Here is a 19,012-nt window from a genome sequence, read left to right as displayed (position 1 = left end):
ACCTAACAAATCAAAACTAAAAGTCATGCTGTCTTAAGGGGAGTTGTTTGCATTAATACACGTTTGGGGTTTTTTTCAACTTGCTTTCATTAATTAAATATTGTCAGCTAGCTACTCTACTCCTTTCTGGAATACATTTTGCAAGTTAGTTGCTCTGCCCTAGAGAAATTTAACTGAGGTTATGTTAAATGGAACTACATCAGGAAACATCTTCCAAGACACGCTGTCTCCATCGGCATCCTTCTGCAGAGATAAAGAGTAGACCTCATCTCAAGATGCTACTTTGTTTAATTGTCTCTGAAGAATGAAGAGCCAGAATTAGATTGTTGAGACCACCAAAAGGAGGGGGTTAGAGAAATTAAAAACAAAATAAAATTAATAGTGAAATGATCCTTCAGGCAAGCCTGCCTTGTGCAATAGAGAGCGGTGGCAGCACTCCCTTTGCTCTGCCCTCCCAGGCAGTAGCTGGTCATCACAACATCTCTCTCCAAACTGGTCACCAGTACCCAGCACCATTTTAGGTGTGTGAGATATCCTGCCTTTAGCTACCTCAGTAGTGGAAAATACCCCCATATATTATATTTGGATGGAGCACAGTACAAAAGGAAGCACGGGCGCAGGGCACCCATGTTGGAGTGTGCCTAAGTAGACAAACTGGGGTCTCCTCACAAACATTTCTGTCAGGAGGAGTATAGCAAGTGTGATCCTGACCACCTCCCCACCCCCATTAAAACAGAGTTTCACTAATTTCAGCTGGACTGGGATTGGGCCCACCCTGCTTTGCTGGAAATGGTCATGGGGTTTTTTTGGCTATGGGATGACACATTAGTACCTGCTAAAACAGAAGGACCTCATGTATTTCAGGCAAAATAAGAAAAAAGTCTCTCTTCAGCAATGAGTCTAATAAAAGGAATCAAGAATGTGTTGATTTATTTCCCATTTATGTGCTTTTAATTTGTATCAGTTATTTCAACAGCACATACATTGCCATCGCAATTTCCTAGTTGTTGTTCTACCAGGGTGTAAAATAAATGTTGTGAGATACTGTGCAAGAGAAAGAACAATACTTTGAACTAAATGTGCTGTTAAATTAAAGTCTTTCCTTGAGCAGTGAAAAAGTCCTGAGGCTTTTCATGTCAGTGTATTGTATGGTGAGGCATACACTGAGACCTTTTTAGTTTTCAACCTTTTGAGAAACATAGCAAAGCAAAAGTAGATAGTTTCTATTATTGCACACATTCCTAGGTACCTGCCACAAAAACCCAAAGATAAGCCTCTCCCCATCACCCCCAATAATGTAGGGGGGACAGTATTTAAAGTTGTCACAATGTTTTGAGATACCATTATGGGAAATCAGGTGGCAACACTTCAGACCTTGCCAAATTATCCCAGAAAGAAATATTCTGACCGGTTCAAAGAACTTAATGTGCATTTTAAAATGAATCCCAGGGTATAATTTCCCAAAGAGTGGACTCAAATTCTATTTTGTGCTCTGAAGAATTCTATTAAACCTCTAGAGCACTTTGTGAAATGTGAAAACACAGTTTGCTAAGGAGATAGCCTAGGTGGTCTGCAGTAAATTAACCACTACTGCTGACTGAGGCCATACCGGGAAGCTTGCTCCAAGGGATTTCTACACTTACAGCATAACACCATTTACCAACTTCTAAACTAGATTTGCCCTCTGGCTGCAAGTCAGCAGACCTTGGTGTAAAGCATGGCCAGAGATTAGTTTGACTAAGGGCTTCATTTCAAGAGCGGATCGGTGCTGCCGTTACACACAACTCAGTCCAAACCACTACTTACAATAGGGTTGTTTTCCCCAGCCAAGTTTATGTAGTTGACTTTTAGGCTGCTGGACTATGGCGGCTGTATGTTGAGTAAATTACAATAGAAATATATCTCTGTTGCTTTGTAACAATTAAGCTCAGAAAGGCACTAACTCCATTTGCATGGTAATGAGACATTGATCTGAGTGACATCAGAGTTAAGCATGCTAATTAGTTTTTATACAAACACCTGAGGGGTCAAGCACAACCATGGGCTTGGATAAGAAAACCTTTTATTAAATGCAAATCACTTGTCTTTTCAATACTATGACAGAGAAATTTGCAGGACTCCAACACAGCTTGCAGGAGTAATTCAAGTTACATTTTCAAGCCCCTGGGCTGACTAAGAAATACAGCAACTGATTTATTTATATTTGGAATTAGTATCAATATGTAAAAAATCTTCATTATAGCATCAAAGGAAAGAAGTACTACAGGAAGGTAGAGAGGTGAAAACAAGAATATTGCCTTATCTTTCCCAAATTTGTCACAGATTCCTGGGTTGCTGGAAGGAAGAGGAGACATGGCTGCTGTAGAGCACAACAAAAGACTTGGAATATTTTCAGCTTTCCTTCTTATACACCTGCTTTTGCCAGGTGTCTTTCTATGGACGCAGATTCCCTAGTGAGCATGCTATCTATCTTGCACTAAAACTTCTTGAATTCACTCAGTCAATTCACATTCTACAACCAAAGAATTTGAGACCTTAGTGAGTGGTTAGGTTCAAGGGCATAACTGGCTGCCAGACACCTTTGGGACTAAAGGAGCAGAACCTTCTCACAGGTAAGGCTGATTGCAGAACAAAGGTTGAGGGAAAGTAGTTGACTTTGATTAATTTAACTCTGGCACAGCCAAGTGCAGGAGGCCTCTCTTGTTAAGGAGAGGCTGTTAGCAGGACACACCAACCCATCCTGACAGTGCAGGCAGTACCAGGGGAGCAGGTTTGGTCAGTGATAACAGGAACGAGATGTGGACAGCACTCTGAAAAGCTGCCCTCGTGCCAGATTGTTAGAGGTTTTGCTCCCAGACTAGAAAATGTGAACTTAAATATCCAGTGGGTGCAGTGGGAATCGCTCGTCTTTAAGAAAGAACTTTGTAGAAAGGACTATATCATATGGCTGTGTGCAGTAAGAGGAAACTCTATTAAAGAACAAAAAGTCCTTTTCAGACCATTGCTGTATGATGAGCTACTTCAGGGAAAAGCTTGGGTAATGTATAATATTACTACTCAAAGCACAAAATGTAATCCAAGGGAGTAAGTGTACACATCCCTGGAAGTGTTCAAGGCCAGGATGGATGGGGCCCTTGAGCAGCCTGGTCTAGTGGGTAGCATCCCTGCCTAGAGCAGGGGTTGGAACTAGATGTACTTAAAGGTCCCTTGCAATGCAAACCATTCTGTGATACCATAATATAAAATTGATCAGATTGACACCTGGCACAGAGATACATCAATTCCTTCAAACCAGATAACTATGCTCACCTTGCTATACCCATTAAATAACAGCAGCCCAGTAATGGTATGCTTCCCAAAGATCCCTTTTACTGCTTAAGTTACTGCTGTCTTCAATAAAATTAAGCATCTTTATTTTGCTGCTGTCCTATTTATGATATGTAAAACATGCTAGCGTGCCAGAGTCTAAAACTCAAGCCAGTGGATTGTGGAAAAACCTTAGAAAGACGGTAAGCTTTATGCGAGAAAGTACAAAGCTGTGGATAACCACACCCTCAAAATGTATCTTGATGGAGACCTAATACTCCACTTCCTTCGAAAATCAACAAAAACTCTGGGGGACCAGCTCTGAATCACCATAATCAATATGGCGATATGATTTCCACTAATTGCACCACCCGTATGTCTTCAAGTGCATCAAACAGCGTGAGACCACAGCTTGGTGAGGCTAGGATTCGGGACATCAGGAAGACAACATATAAGACAACTATGAGCTGTAATCGTCCAAATTGAAAAAACAGCTGTGGTGTGAGATCAGTAGGATAACTTTAAGCAATTGCTTTAGGATAGCCTGGGCTACTTTCACTGTTCAACATTATAAACTACAGCTACTTATTTAAAAGTAATTCTGGTCAAACTGGAGTTTGTGAGGACCAAGGCAGGAAGTGTCTATACAATACAGACTCAGCTTTTGAGGAAGAAAAGCTTATTTCTGAAGGAGAAACCAAAACCAAACCTTTTAGCCTATTTTTTAAATTATGTGATAAAAATGAAGCTAGGAGAAATTATAAGATGGTAAGCAGCACAAGCATATTGGTTTTAGCCTTACACGCCAAGGTAAAAATTACAAACAGACAAGATCCCAAAAATAAAAGTTTAGGGCTAAGCTCATGAGATTGAGGCATTAACAGTGTTAATGAAGCCTGTCCATCCAAAACTCCTGCTTCACTGCTCAGATTTCTAGCTGTGGTGTCATACATGAAACCCCTAATTGGTTTGGTCTTTGCATGTTAAGTGTTTTAATTAGTTAATTTTGGGTTAAACAATTTTGATTGAGTGTTAATGTTCACCCATCAGTCCAGGTACAAATACCAAGTTCTGCTGTTAGTGTTTTCACTTGCTCAAAGTAGTTTTTCTGCACCAGTTCCAGTTAAAATCCCCCAGTTAAAAGTATCCCAGTTAAAATCCTTTTTCAACTTTAGACCACTTGTACACTGTAAGAGTTGTTTTTCTCATGTTCTCTGTATACTTTTACAAATGTTTTAAGATGTGCTAGATGTATTTTAATATTTATTTTAAGGGTTTCTACTTTGCTCCTTAAGTCTCAGAACCAGCTCCAAACCCCAGTTTCTAACAGCCAACAGCTAATTTTAGACCTTTAGCCGTTGGCCTGTAACTAAGCTCCACGGCAACCTGAATCTTAATGAGGGCATGTTACCACCCTTACTCCGGCTGCTACTACCCCCCTGACAACGACGAGCCATTGGTAGACAGAGATGATCTGTCAAAAGGGAAGCACCAATCACTTGGGACCAAAGGGGTGTGCCATGGGCGGTCTGGGGGCGGACTGGGGCGGAGCAAAGGTACTATAAAATAGTGAGTCAGCCTCAGCGCAGGTGCAGATCACTGCAGATTTAGCTGTGGTGGATGTTGGTGCTGGGCGCTTAAGCCTTACTCCTGTTTAGGAGCTTTTAATAATTTTTTCTTTGACTTTTGGACTAACTAAAAGTCAGCCCAGCACTGCAAGTTATTCCACCAGAGGTCCAGTGCTGTTCAAGCCGAAAGATCTCATATCCCTGCGCTCCTGGAGCATACCTCTTGAGCCATTAGGATCCCAAATTTTATATTTTTCCGATTTTTGTAATTTTTCAATTTTTCCGTTCTTAATAAATTATTTTAATTTTTCTAAGAGTTGTCTCGTTCCTCACATGTGGGAAGCAACTGTGACAGCAGCGAAAGCCAAAGCAACCAGCGCTACAAAAAAACCAGTGTCCAAGCTCCTTAGTGCACTTCCAGGTTTGAAAACCTCAATGTATCACTCAAATCTCAACATACTACTTCTTTCAATTCAAATTTGGCAAAAACCCCAAACCAAACCACACAAACCCACTAAATTCATACCCTGATCAGATACCAGATTTTTGGGAAAAAATAGGCTCCCTGAATATATTGCTAGAGGAAAAATACTACTAATTATGTCCCTGTATGCAGTGCTTCTCTACTGGATGCTTTGTTCAATGTTTTCAGACAAAATGCTGAACAGCTTTAACTGTCTGAAATCTGCTGGCTGTCGTCATAAGGAAACAGGCAGACTGTTAGTTTAAGACTTGATTATTATATTTGATTTGCCACTTCTTCACTGCACTTCTCCAATCCAACACTAGGAACACAGACAAAAACTAGAAAGGAGAGAGATGCAGATCATTCTGTTAAAAGCACTTTTTGTCTTGTACAAATAACGACTGTTGCCACTGGAAGATGACCAGTACTACTAAAAATTCACATATTTAGTGTTTCTGGGAAAATGAACACTTAACAGTAAGCAAACAAAATAATAAAAATAGAAAATGGAATCTTACAGCTCTTTACTGTAAAGTGACCTCTGGAACACCACTGACCTTTGTGGCCATTTCCACTGACAACTGGTATACATATTTCCTTTCCAGGAATCTCTTCATTATTATCCAAAAACTCTGACACTCAGAAACAGCTTAGGAAAAGAATAGTCTTCTGCTTTGCCAGGAAAGATTACAATGCACAGGAAATGCACAGTATGGTTTCAAACAAAGGTATTTCTTTTGAGCTCTAGTATAGCTTTTAGATATAAAAATCTTCCCTTGGCTATATTGTCCTGACCTGACTTCACTGGTCTTAAGAATAAATAATAAAATACTGCAAAGCTCAAGCCTATGTTTACTCTTTTCACAGTTTTGGAGTCAAAGACCATAACCTTAAACAGAAATTTGAAAAAAAATTTATTCCATACCTCATTGTGATTCTTGCTTAACCATTCCTTAATAGTGTTAAGGGCAATGATGGCAGCAGGCTCATTTGGAAAACCTAAAAAGAGAAGAAATGAGAGATAAATAAAAGGCATATATTTCTTTTATACTTAAGAAAATAAAAATCTGGGCTTTTTTTCCTCCCTATTCTTTAAAATATTTTAGAACCACATTTGGTCAACTCCCTTCTTCAGAGATTTGCATAAAGATTTTAGGTAACATCAGTTACATTTTTCCCTAGTTAAATGAATTGAAAATAGGCCTAACAATGCTTTATTGGATTTTTTTTTTACTTGACTCTAGTTAAGAAAGGTCCACTGCTTAAGAAAAGAAGAAACAATAGAGAGCTATACATGTGTCATTCTAGGCAGGCAACTATTCAATACATATATCACAGTAACAAATACTAGGCTTACATTTCATGGCAGCAAGAAAAAATCAGACATTTACTAAGGCATAAGGGCTTTCTTAAGGCTTTCTTTCTTTAATCCATCTGTCAGCAAAACTATACCACACTATGACCCCAGTGCCATAGGCCTTATAAAGAGAGGGATGTTTGAGTTGGAAATCTCTCAATTTATGACCTAAATCATAACAAACAACTTTGGAAATTAAAGAATTCATGAAGCATAAGCATATGAACTTAAGGCCTTATGTTGCATGATATATATGCAATAGTAACTCCCCCCAGCAGTAAACAATATCAGAAATCTTTCCACAGATACAGACTTTTTGCTTTGATGGTTTCTACCTATCAAATCCAAGGATGCTTTCATTACTTAGGCACCTTAATTTAATTTTCCTTTAAATTCCTAACTTCGGGGCAGCAAATCATTTCTGTGAAGATTTAAAAACAAAACCTCATAAGCTGTATGAATCGCTCTCAGTAGGTTAGATTAATAGAACAGGCTTTGAAAAGGTGGAGCTGCAGGCACAGTGGACAAGCAAGCAAGAGGGTTAGAAAGAGTCACGAAATTTGGCATAGAGCTATGTAGATACAGCCTTTCTTACATCATACATCACCCTTGCATCATAAACTGAAACACAGATACTGCAAAAAATGACAAATTTTTAGCTTTTTGACTTACATCTTCTTTAACCCTTTTTCAGAACTTGTGCAATGCAAGATTACAAAAAAAACCCCAAACCAAACCAAAATACCTCCACTGAATTACATTCCCAAAACATCCCTCCCTGTAAATTGACTCTGCAAAGATTTGCTCCAGCAGCATGTGTACTGTTTTGAAATGACAGATGACAACCATTCATCAAGAAAAGCAAGTAAAATAGTCAATTTTGGATAATACCAACATTTAGCATGTGCTTCCTTTGAATACATTTCTCAATAAAGCACATTTTAACATTTCTAAAAACATACTTACCAAGTCCAAGATAAAAAATTAGGTTAGACCCTACAAATGTTACTGTGGATACTTCTATTGCTGCTGGGAAAATACATTCTTATAACATTTAATAATGCTGCTGATACTATCAAGGCATATGTCTCATGGCACCAACTAATGACCACTAGCAAAACCCAAAGCGGGGACTTCCAATAGCCTCATTTTCATAATATAAAATAACAGAGCTCTAAGCAGACCATCTGCTCAAATTAGTAATATTCTAGCTAACAAACTGGGACTTTTTCACATAGAAATTGCATACCCTGAGTGCGGTAGCTCTGCCCGGACATAAAATGAACACCATGCACAAAGACAAATGTGTATTTCAGACAACTGATATACTATTGTTTATGCACTGAATGGTTTATTTTCAGAACAATTCTCCCTCCAGCAAGATTAACTTTTCAGGCTTGTTTTTCACTTCCTTGCAGCAGAGTAGTTGGCCAAAACGGTGATAAAGCACTGGGGATTGTATAGAATCTCTCCATAAATTGTACACTACTTAGAAACTGCTGCCATACTAACCAGTCTTAAATAGAACTTTATCTAGAAAACTGGTGTTTGATTACTCCTCAGTCACCACAATGTAAAGGAAACAAATCAGCAACCTAAATAAACAGCCTTGAATTCCGTGTATGATTTCAGAAAATCTGTTGAAATCCATCAGAGACTTTTATGATTACCTATCCCCCAAACAGAATCATCTAATTAGCATTTTACACACATTTCTGTTAATTTTAAGGAAAGGATTATCTTACTGACTTTATGCAGAAGCAGGATGGAATTAGCCTCCTGTAGCAAACCCTGCACCAGCACAAAAGCCCCTGTGTCTCTGATTCTCAAACAGAAAAACAGTTTTGTTTATAGGACTGGGTGAAAGGAAGATAAAGCGAGATGGGATCTTTTAAAACATGTTTTTGCATTGTTTTTATCTCTAACCTACATTTGCCTGCCATAACAGTTCTGGTCTGCTCCCATCTGCACCCCCATCCCCCCTTTCCCACTTTCAGCGAGAAAGCAATCTCAGGAAGCACGTGGGAATCAAATTACTTGAGAGAAATGAGCTCGAGAAGCCTCACAGTTAACTGACTGCTGGAGCAGCAGCTCAGGCAATTCTGGCTAAAGGCTCAATTTCACAAAAGATAAAACAGGTAAAGTAATGAGTGACACTCGGCCGTGTTACTGCAGTGAGTGCTCCTCCAGCATACTGAAAAGAACAAGGGCACATAAAAGCACACATTGGCCATGAGGTACAGCACTTCACTGGGTTTATCTGCCTGGAGAAAAAGGGAGGGTTGGCGAGTGGTATGTCATGGACAGGTGTGTGGTGAAGTGCACCTACCCACACACAGGTATCTAACCTGGACTGAGCTTTCTACATCCTCCACTGCCACAGTGAACACCGTGGCAACATACCCAGCTATATCACAAAAACAGCGCAGGCTGTGTCTGGTTCCTGAAGAGCTGCTTCAGCAAATGAGAATTTTACTGCCACAGTCTGCATTTTTCAGTGCCAGCTGATCACATCTCACCATCCATTACCAGGATCCCAACTTCTCAAGTACAGCAAAATACTGGATGTGAGCAGCCACTCCTCTAGTGCCCCTCTGAGTTCAGGAGCTGTCCTTAACAACACACCTTTCATCATTACAGCTGATAGCACAGAGGGTGCAAGCCTGCTAAGTCAGTAGGAACAAGGGTGTGCATGCTGCTACCATCACATAAAGTACACCTCATCTGAACTCTATTGCTTTTGGTATGTCTTTGCACAGATACTACCCACAGTGAAAGCCTAGGGAAGCTTTGAGAGGTCTTAAAACTTATGAGCTTCTGCAACTCTTTCTAGGGCTTTACCAACTTATTCTTGGAAATTGTAACCCTGACCTGTGAAATGGCTGGCAAAGCAAGCTCTAGGCTGAGTCCTTGCAGTCATCATGGCAATAATTTTCCTGCAAAGTCATGATAAGATATGGCAGAATTATTCTGAAGTATCTGATATGAAATAAATGTGCTGTTTTAGGGAGAAGAGTGTGGAGGAGAACTAAGATAGTAACTAGAGATACACACTGACATTCCCATTACATTTTGTATTTATTCCCTGGAACATAACTGGTAAGAACATAAGTCCCCCTGTTTCATCAATGTAGAGAAAATATGCAATAAATTCCCTATTGTTAGACACCCTTTTGTAAATGCTCAATATTTTGTGCTTGGGGGATTCAGCAGAGAAACATTTACTCAATTGTGAATGTCTGTTACTCTTTGCCTAATTTATCTGTGCAGTATCAGAAAAACACACACCAGTAGTTTATAGAAACATAGACTATTCTGAGTTGAAACATACCCACAAAGATCATAAGAGTCCAGCTCCTGGCCCTGCACAATGTTCTTCAAAGCATAACAGTGCAACAAGGATTTTGTGACACAAAACTAACAGAAATCTATTTCAGGTACTCCCAAACTATGTGGAGATTCTGGTAGGTTTATATGCCTCTTTTACTGTGCTTGATCCAATCTCACTAAAAATGTCTAACTTACAATCAGGTAATGCCACCTCTCCATGAAAAGCCCATTAACAAAACACAGGTATTAAGTAATCAAACTTTAATATGATCTATCTGAGGATTAAGATAACATTATAATGGGAGGGCTATAATACTAACAAGCAAATGTCAATCCAGAAAATCACTTCAGTAGCTATAGGGATAAGTGTTACAATTTGTCAGTTTAACTGAGATGCCTAATGTTTTCTGTAAATCAACTCATCCTGATTAAAAAAAAGTCTATCTTTTTTTTTTTTTTTTTTTTTTTTGTTAGCACAGCCTAAGTGCTGGGCAGGTTTTTATTCATTTAAAACATGTTCCCTTCTCTATGGATTCTAAAAGGCTTGTCACAGGCTTAATACTCTTATTTGCCAGTTTTAATGGTTTCATTTTGAAGCAAATCATGAAAAGAACCAAATGCACATAAACACAAATAATAATTATGTGTTTTCATATTTTCTCAGAAAAATATCTACACTGGCATATTTGTGCATATATCAAGATGTAACAGTTTGCAGACTGTTCCTGTGTGCTAAAATCAACCCTGAGTCCCATGGCTTAATCAACAAGACTGTTAAAATGGAAAAACTTCCATGTTTTAAATTTATAAATTTGTCAATATGTTTATAAATATATAAATGATGCTCTTCAAATAGTAGCTTGTCACATTTTTAAACTGTGGGACTGTATTGAAGGCTCTCTGCAGCCAGTATGACAGGGTATCTCCACCATGCATCAAGTACTTGCTGTGTGGGAATCATCAGCACCAGATGGCATGGAATATAAAGATGTTTTAAAGAAAAGAAGAATGGGAAAGAAGAGGGGGGGAAAGAAGAGAAAAAAGGTTCCAAGCATTTATTCCATACATGTTCTGAAATCCAGTATTGGTACTATAAATACCTTCTGAATCACAACAGACACATTAGCTTCATTAGGGCCATGTGGGCTAAGGCCAGCTATTGACAACACAGATGATAGTGCTTATGACAATAAAAGAGAACAAATGAGATGCACAGCCCAGCATGCCTGAGATAGGGTTAACTCAATACATCCACTTGTCCTTCAGCTGTGAAATAAGCAGCATAATCTTGCAACTGATCCCATATAATCATCTTGTCAAAGATGTATTTTAGTAGTCAAAATGAATTCACTCATGCTAGGTTGATTCCCATTGCTATGGTAAATCCGTTCTGTTTGGAAGCAGAGATGATAGTATTCTACCAAAAAGCTTATTGTGTTGCTATTCTTGACCTTCTTTCTTTTTTCTCTCACTCTTCTTTCTTTTCTTTCTTTTTTTTTTTTTTAATAACCATTGTCACATAGTGATTGGACAAACAAGCTAAGTTCCTACCTTGATCATTTCTGTGGACACTGATAACCTGGAAAGAAAATACCCTCATTTGGATCAGCTATGTTGAAGACTAAACAGATGAGCCATGAATCTTCTGCTAAATAACCTACCTTGCCTTATTGAGCTCATTCAGCCAGAGAAAACCTTATTTGCTGTCCACTCAGAAAGTAAATCTAAGAAAGACAGTGAAATTAAGTACTGTGAAAAGCCAGTAACCTTTCTGTTACCCCGAGAAACAAAGTTGCTCCAATTCACTGTATCCTTTGTGGACTGTGCTACAGTAATTAATTATCATTCATGTAAAACAAAAAGGGGAAATAAGAAATTTTAAAAATGCATAAACAAAACATTATTCTGAAGAAATTGTTATATGCTACTCGATTCCTCCCAAGAAACATACAGACCTTTACATTTTCCTCGAGTGAAAAAATTCAGCAGCAACAGAAAACTACGTGCAGTTCCTGAAGAATGATTTCCACTTGCATTCAACTGACATGACAGATGCAGCTGGTAGAAGGTGGTTAATAAAGAATCTTGAAAGAACTTCTCTCCTCTGATACAGTGACACAGAGCTGGTAGAGAACTGAAATAAGGGAGAGCCTTTCTTCAGCCATCAAAGTGCATTGGGTAGCACAGGGATCCTTGGTTAAGTCAGTCAGGGTCAATGTTGGCACCAGGGAACATGATGAAATTCAAGCAAGCCAGTGAAGTCAAGACAAGTTGCAGGTTAAGATACATGGACTCTCTGGTAACAGGGCTTGCTCAGCCTTGGCTTGTCAGAAAACGTGCCCAGTGTCTGCTGTCTGACAGGGGCCTCTCGTCTCATCAGCACAACTCACCTGCACCATCTAGAACTCAGGTGCTTTTCTGTTGTATGCCTGGGCTCAGCTTAAGGCTGTGGCTGAAAGAAGTCAGTTGCCAAAAGGTGGCTAAGATGCAAGACAAACAGTGTCACTGATGTTTTCTCTGAAACACACAGTGTCACACCATGCTTCACTTCACACTCTGCCATGTTGATATCATTGGAAAAATACCTGCCATATAATTGTGTTAAAAGTGTCAGCTGAACAGAGATATACACTGTAATTATGTAGGTCATGGGAGCATAGGCTTGCACCAATAAGCCTAAAGACTCCACTGAAGAAAAACTAGATTTCAAGTTTACTGAGTTGTTTGGTATTAACTAGCATTGGAGGGGGGAAGAAGTTTTAGTGAAAATGCATTTACACTTGGACTACTGAGGAGGAACACAGTTCCCCTATGAGAACCTTGCTGCAGGAAGTATCATAATGCCATTCTGAAGGAGAGCTGCATGAGTGTAAGAATTTCACTTTTCTGCAGTAGTCAGTATACTTTTTTTATTAGAAATCAAGGTTTTGGTTTCATTTTTCCATCATTTGTAAAGGACTATGCTTGCAGGGGGATCACATCATGGAGAAATGGATTCTCTGGCAGTCTTGTAAAAAAACCGTAGAAAGGCATACTTGGAGACTCTGGGAAGCAAAACTGCTTTGTAGCTGTGCTGTTTACTGTGCTGTGTGTTGGAGCTCTTCTTTCTGTCAGGGAATTTCTAATGCCCAAGCAGAACATTAAGGCTTCAAGCTGAGCATAGTAGGGAAAAGATCAGAAAGACACCAGCGCAACACTGAAAGAAAAAAGATCTCACTGCTCTGGCCATTAGCATACTCCCATGGTAAGAGAAAGCACACACAATGCAAATGCAAGTGGAAGATATACTCACGCAGGCAGTTTTGCAATTATAAAATCTACCTATGAGAGTGTATATGCAATGTCTGTGTAAATTACAGAGCTGTTTAAACACATGTATGCAGCTGTTCCTGAGCTCAAGCACATCATTCTCCTTTAAACACACTTTACACCATATCCAGAATTCCAGAAACAAGCATTGTACAAAGAAATGTTAATTGAAAGAGATTTCGAAGTGTACATGAGCTTCCTAATACAGAGTATTTAATCTTCTATTTAGCCATATATAGCAAGCAAGTCGGGTTTTAGGGTGGCAACACAATACAGCCAAAGTAATTTGAAACAAAGTGTAAAGCACTAGTCAGCTGTGAAATCTCCCATCATACATTGAATTGCACAGCAATGGGATATTGGCTTCAGTGTAGCTACAATTCCAACAAGGTTAAATATTTATTCTACCCACTGATTTAAATAAAAATGCCTTGTTGCTCTCAAGTGAAGCGAAGTGTAAGGAATCAATCCTACCTTCCCAAACTGTCTTGCTAATGCCACAGGAGATAAAACCCAACCAAACCAACCCCCACGCACCCACACACTCTGAATTCCACTTGAAACTGTTACTTTCTCTTGAAAAGTGTGGTCAGGGGCAGTGGTAACCTCAGCCTGCACTGACACTATCCCAGGCCCTCCTTGACACACACTCTCTCTAAGCACCAAGGGATGATCTGTTTTGCAGTGGGAATAAAGTAATGATTCTGTACCTTGCCAAGCCCTGTTCCTCATGGCATTTTGCTATTGATTGCAGGCTCTAATTGAAGGCTCATCTGAAGCAGAGATATTCTTGATGTGCCACTCCTTATTGAGTCTCTGATGTCTACTAATACATCTGCCACTACAGGCTGGGCAGGGGGAGAAGGGGTAGGAATTGCCATGAGAGGCTCACTCTTCTTGCTGACAGGATCTTTGTGCCCACAGTGGGAACCAGGAGAATGCACAGAAGAGCAGCAGATTGAGGTGGAGGAAGAGGACTAGAGGGTGGGAGCATGCAACCTTTTGCTGCAAGACAGGGAGTAGGATTTTGGGGGGAAGGGCTGAATGTGAGAGACAATATCAGGGCTGCTGGCTTTGCTGGAGCTCTCAGTACTTCGACTCAAATAGGCAGCACACCGTGACAGGAGTTACAAGAAGTTGGGGAAACTCATGTATGAAATGGACATGAGTCACCACTGCAAAATTAAGGGAGATGGCAGCATAGAAGTCTGAGAAACTTCAGAGGAATCAAACATACATAAGCAATAGTGAAAAAAATACAAAGTTGCATAAAGAACACAGTGTTGCCAGCCCAGCTCTAGCCTTTAAATCACTTCCACCGTGTTCAATTGCTCTAACAGATGCAACCCAAAGACCTACCTCGGTTATCTAAAACCAAGAGTATTTGGGGAAGGCCATCCATGCACAGGAACAAACAAAGAACAAACAAAACTATCTGACATTATTTCTACTGAAGTACTGTTCGTATCTCCTGTCCAAGTGAAATCAAAGATTTCTTAAGAGCACATAATCAGCTGAAACAATATATACTTACTCCTCATGAAAGGAAAAAAAATAGGAAATAAAGATGTTCTATTATCTTTTTTCCCAAAAGATACATCAGAAGAAAGTTATAGGGCAGGTTGGGTGAAAAAGCAAGATACTGTGTCTGGAACATTTAATCTACTTAGTTTAGTCTTTTTAACAAATACATTACTGATTCATGGTTTGTCTTTATTATTCACATTGAGGATTTTTTTCCATTCTTGCCTCAGGCAGCAATAAACCATACTAAAGGGTCACACCAGCAGCTATTGTATTCAGGAAATCTACAAAAACTCAAAACTAAAATACTTCCATCCAATCTGGAGTTCAAAAATGCCAGCGCACTTGGGAGGAACAGAGAGGGTGTGCACTCTAAATTTGATGCTTAATGGCTTGTTCTTTGCTGTACAGAAAGGGACTTCATGCTACCTGAACACACACTACATGTATGCTGCTTAAACAAGTACTTGTGCAGGTTGTTGGACTTGAAGCATCATTGCACTACCTCAACAATTTTCTGAAGTAATTTTTTAAGAGGAAACATTTTTTCCCCTTGCCCAGATGCTGCTTAATTTCTGTAGTAGTCATTTGCCTGGCAAGAGGTCAGCACCATATATCCTTCTCTTTGTCCTGTAAGGGTCACAATGTGCCTTATTTGATTTTATGCTCCTGTATGTATCAGCAACCAGCCAATCTACTCTATTTATCATCATTTCAGGATGTATCGCAGCAACAACTTTGTCAAGAAAAACTACATGGAAGCTACCAGCACCTCTTCAACCTTCCTCCCAATGCTGCACCAAAAAAACTTTTTGCATGTTCTGAGATTACAGCAGTATACACAACAGATGAAATGTTATTAGAAAGATTTTTAAGGATTGGAAAAAAGGGAAAAACTGGACTAAAGCAAAAATAAGGAAAAATTGAAATTTAAAACTCTAATTTCAGCAAACCTGCCTTAGGTTACAAAACTGGTTACAAGAGTGCATTACACACTTCTGCTGCTCTTTGCAAAACCTCAAATGCTAAAGGGTATAAAAAAACCATTAATGGGTAAAATTTAAAAATATCCTTATCTCTTGGAACACCCTCACCACCGCACTTTTGACTAACAATCTCCCCAAGGAGCAGCTGCTTTTTAAGCCCAATACTGGTAGTTGATCAACAAAATAACCCAGATCTCATCAGATTCTTCAGCGTTTCAAAAGATCACAGCATTAACTGTCAAACAAGTATTTGTTAAAAATATAATTTCTCCAATCTCTAATTTGCATTTCACTCAAAATCATGCATTTATTGAGCCTGCATTCTTCAATCAAAAAGAAAATTAAATAGCCACTTAAGGCACTTCCAATTCCAGAAATGCAAATCCAATTTAGTCTTGATATGAACTTTAGGTCTTTTTGACACTTGTTTTAAATAGCATATTCAACATGCATTCTGGTAAGTGCCAGTGTATTGTTGGGGTTTTTAAAATTTATTTTTAAATCATTAGATGAGCAACCATGTTCTCCTTTAGTAAGGAATGGGATTTCCTAGAGTTCAGAAAGGTTTAACAAACGTCAGCATTTCTGGTTAGACCAACAGCAGTAAACCAGCCTTAAAGTAAAATCATTTAATTTTGTAAGATGCCACTCTTCAGAAGGAAACCAAAAGCCCAAACACACGTTTTTCAAATAATTTTGAACAATATTCAAATTGAAACAGGGGAAAAAGCAATGACAGAGCAAATGACAATTACTGTAGTCCGAAGAAATGTCCAGATTTGAAACGAAGGAACTGATGCTATGATTGGTCAGATCAAGCAGCAAAAGATTTGAAAGACTAAGAAATCTCTTTTGTCCAACAATGCAGTACAAATAAGAAGTTGATCTGGACAATTTAAATGTAAATTTCTTACCACCTGTCAGACAACTGAGATTTAAAGACCTCCACTTTAAAACCCAGGCACCTCCAAACCTCAAAAATTGACCTCCCACCTCAATTTCCTTGTAAATGGGGCCATGTGGCAGTAAAGAGGTTGTTTGTTCCAGCGTTTCATTAAATTTAGGCTATGTGTATGGTTGGCATGCGATGACCCACACTACGCCTGGGGAAAACCACCCTTTCAAGGCAGGTCCATGCCACAGTTAAACACAAGTAATCCTCTCAGAAACATGACATCCCAGGAAGATTAGCAGATGGGATATGGAAAAGCATTAAATGCATTGCATAGAGAAACCTCATTGATTGTTAAGCAATGAGGCAAATGAGGGAAAAGAGGAGATTTTTAATTGGGGGATACATAAAAAGAAATTGTGTCAATTCAATAGAGTTTGTTACATAATCAAAAATAATGTAAGCCTTAGGGAACAGCTTTAGCCAATGTGATTTCGATTAAATTTATCAAAACATCCTTGCTATATGTACAATTACACTCAATATAGTTCGCTTTATCATGACAGCTGCACATCTCCAGATTGTGAAAAATACCACTGCAATATTGAGTTGGGTTGGGATTATTTCAGTGAATTATTGATATGCAGACACCAGCCTCCACAGCTTAGTCTTCCTCACATCTCTGGGAACAGAAATCAGTAAAAAAACCTCCCAAAACTGCACAAAGGAGGGAAAGTTGTATGTATGTATCAACGTATGGGTCAAAACCAAGAAAGGGCAAAACAGTACCTGGGAGTTGAGGGGGAAAAAAAAGTGAGAAACAGCTCTGCAAGCTCCCCTTGCAGGAGGTGGGAGGAGATCTGGTAGTGAGGGGGTGATGTTGAGCGTGGGAAAGATGGGGTTCAGGGGAGACCTTTGCCGCTCACCAGGTAAATCTATTTTAAGTGACAACACATTAAATTAATTTTCCCCAAGTCAGAAATGTTTTGCCCATTATGGTACTTGGCAAGTCATCTCCCTGTCTTCATCTTGGCACACAAATTTTTTCATCTTGTTTTTGTCTCTGTCCTGCGGAGGAGGAGTAAAAGTAAGCAAGTGGCCAGGTGAGGCATCTGGCAGCAAACATCAAGCCACCATACAGATTCCAACCACAGATTCCTTTTCCATAAAATATTCTACATATTCTACTTTTTTTTTCACCAAAACACACAACTTGAAAGCCTGAAAAAAAAAAAAAAAAAAAAAGCCGCAATCACATGCAGAAAAACCATAAGAAAGGAAGGGAATGGAAAATTAAGGCATGAGAGTACTTGTGCTGGTGAGATCAACATAAGGTACTTGGGGACACATACACCAATTCTAGTTAGACATTTCCAGTTAGATTTACAAAACTAAGAGATCATCATTCTACAAAATCATGGTTGTGTTTTATAGATTAATTGCTAAAGAAAGGACTCCCAAAACAAAGCAGGAAAACTCGCAGTTCTGATGAGTCAAACCCAATGAGATCAATACCTATGTTTATGTGAATTATACATATTTATATATGAACTTCGCAAAATAATCTCATGCAGGTTGGTGCTGATACAAATAAAACCTGCTGAACTTTCAGTAACTACCAGGAGACAGAAAAAGAAGAACATACTCAAAGTCTGTGGTGTTATGCCACTGAAAGTCTGAAGACTATTATTTAAAAATACTACAGAAAGGAAAGGTGCACTTGCTATATAAACCATTTAAGAATAAGTAAAAATAAATTATACTAGCACTGTAATAGATACTAATCAATCTATGTTGAAACCACCATATAACCAGCACCCAGTATTTAACTTAAAAGTATTCTAGGAACACAGGAATAAAGTGGTGGGCATCCATATGAAAGAAGGACCTCTAAAATTCAGAAAGGTTAAAGAAGAAGGATTTGTATTCCTTAGAAAATAGGAGATTACAATTAAACCTCTATGAAACAAATTAATTTGAAGAAACCAGAAGACTAATTGCTGCAGGTTATCTGAGTTCATGCAAACACCAAAAGAAGGGAACTGAAGTCAAATTAAGACATCCCCTCTCCAGCAGGAATTTGGAAAAAAATCCTCTAAACAGCTTGAAAGAGCAGGAAGGAGGAAAAAAATGTTAGCAGTCAGACAAACTTTTGCAAACAGTTTAAAAACTGCTTGGAACACATTTGAAAGAGCTAGTGTGCAATAACAGAGCCAAGGGAGAAAACAATGAATGTGTGAGCTTCTGGGACATTCCTTGTGCTAAAATTTTAAC

General features: G+C 38.9%; 1 protein-coding gene across 6 annotated transcripts in view; it reads right to left on the bottom strand.

Moving 5' to 3' along the window:
- Positions 1-19,012, bottom strand: part of MACROD2 (mono-ADP ribosylhydrolase 2) — an 884,685-nt gene that overhangs the window by 265,041 nt on the left and 600,632 nt on the right. For all 6 annotated transcript variants that reach the window (XM_082303078.1, XM_082303080.1, XM_082303082.1 and 3 more), the window contains exon 8: positions 6,266-6,339. In XM_082303078.1, coding sequence (XP_082159204.1) covers positions 6,266-6,339 — 74 coding nt within the window. The remainder of the gene's footprint in view (positions 1-6,265; positions 6,340-19,012) is intronic.

The sequence above is a fragment of the Coloeus monedula genome (assembly GCF_965178545.1).
Source record: "Coloeus monedula genome assembly, chromosome: 2".
NCBI lineage: Eukaryota > Metazoa > Chordata > Aves > Passeriformes > Corvidae > Coloeus > Coloeus monedula.
The sequence above is the reverse complement of the archived record's forward strand: the minus strand, read 5'-3'. Positions and strand labels throughout refer to the sequence as shown.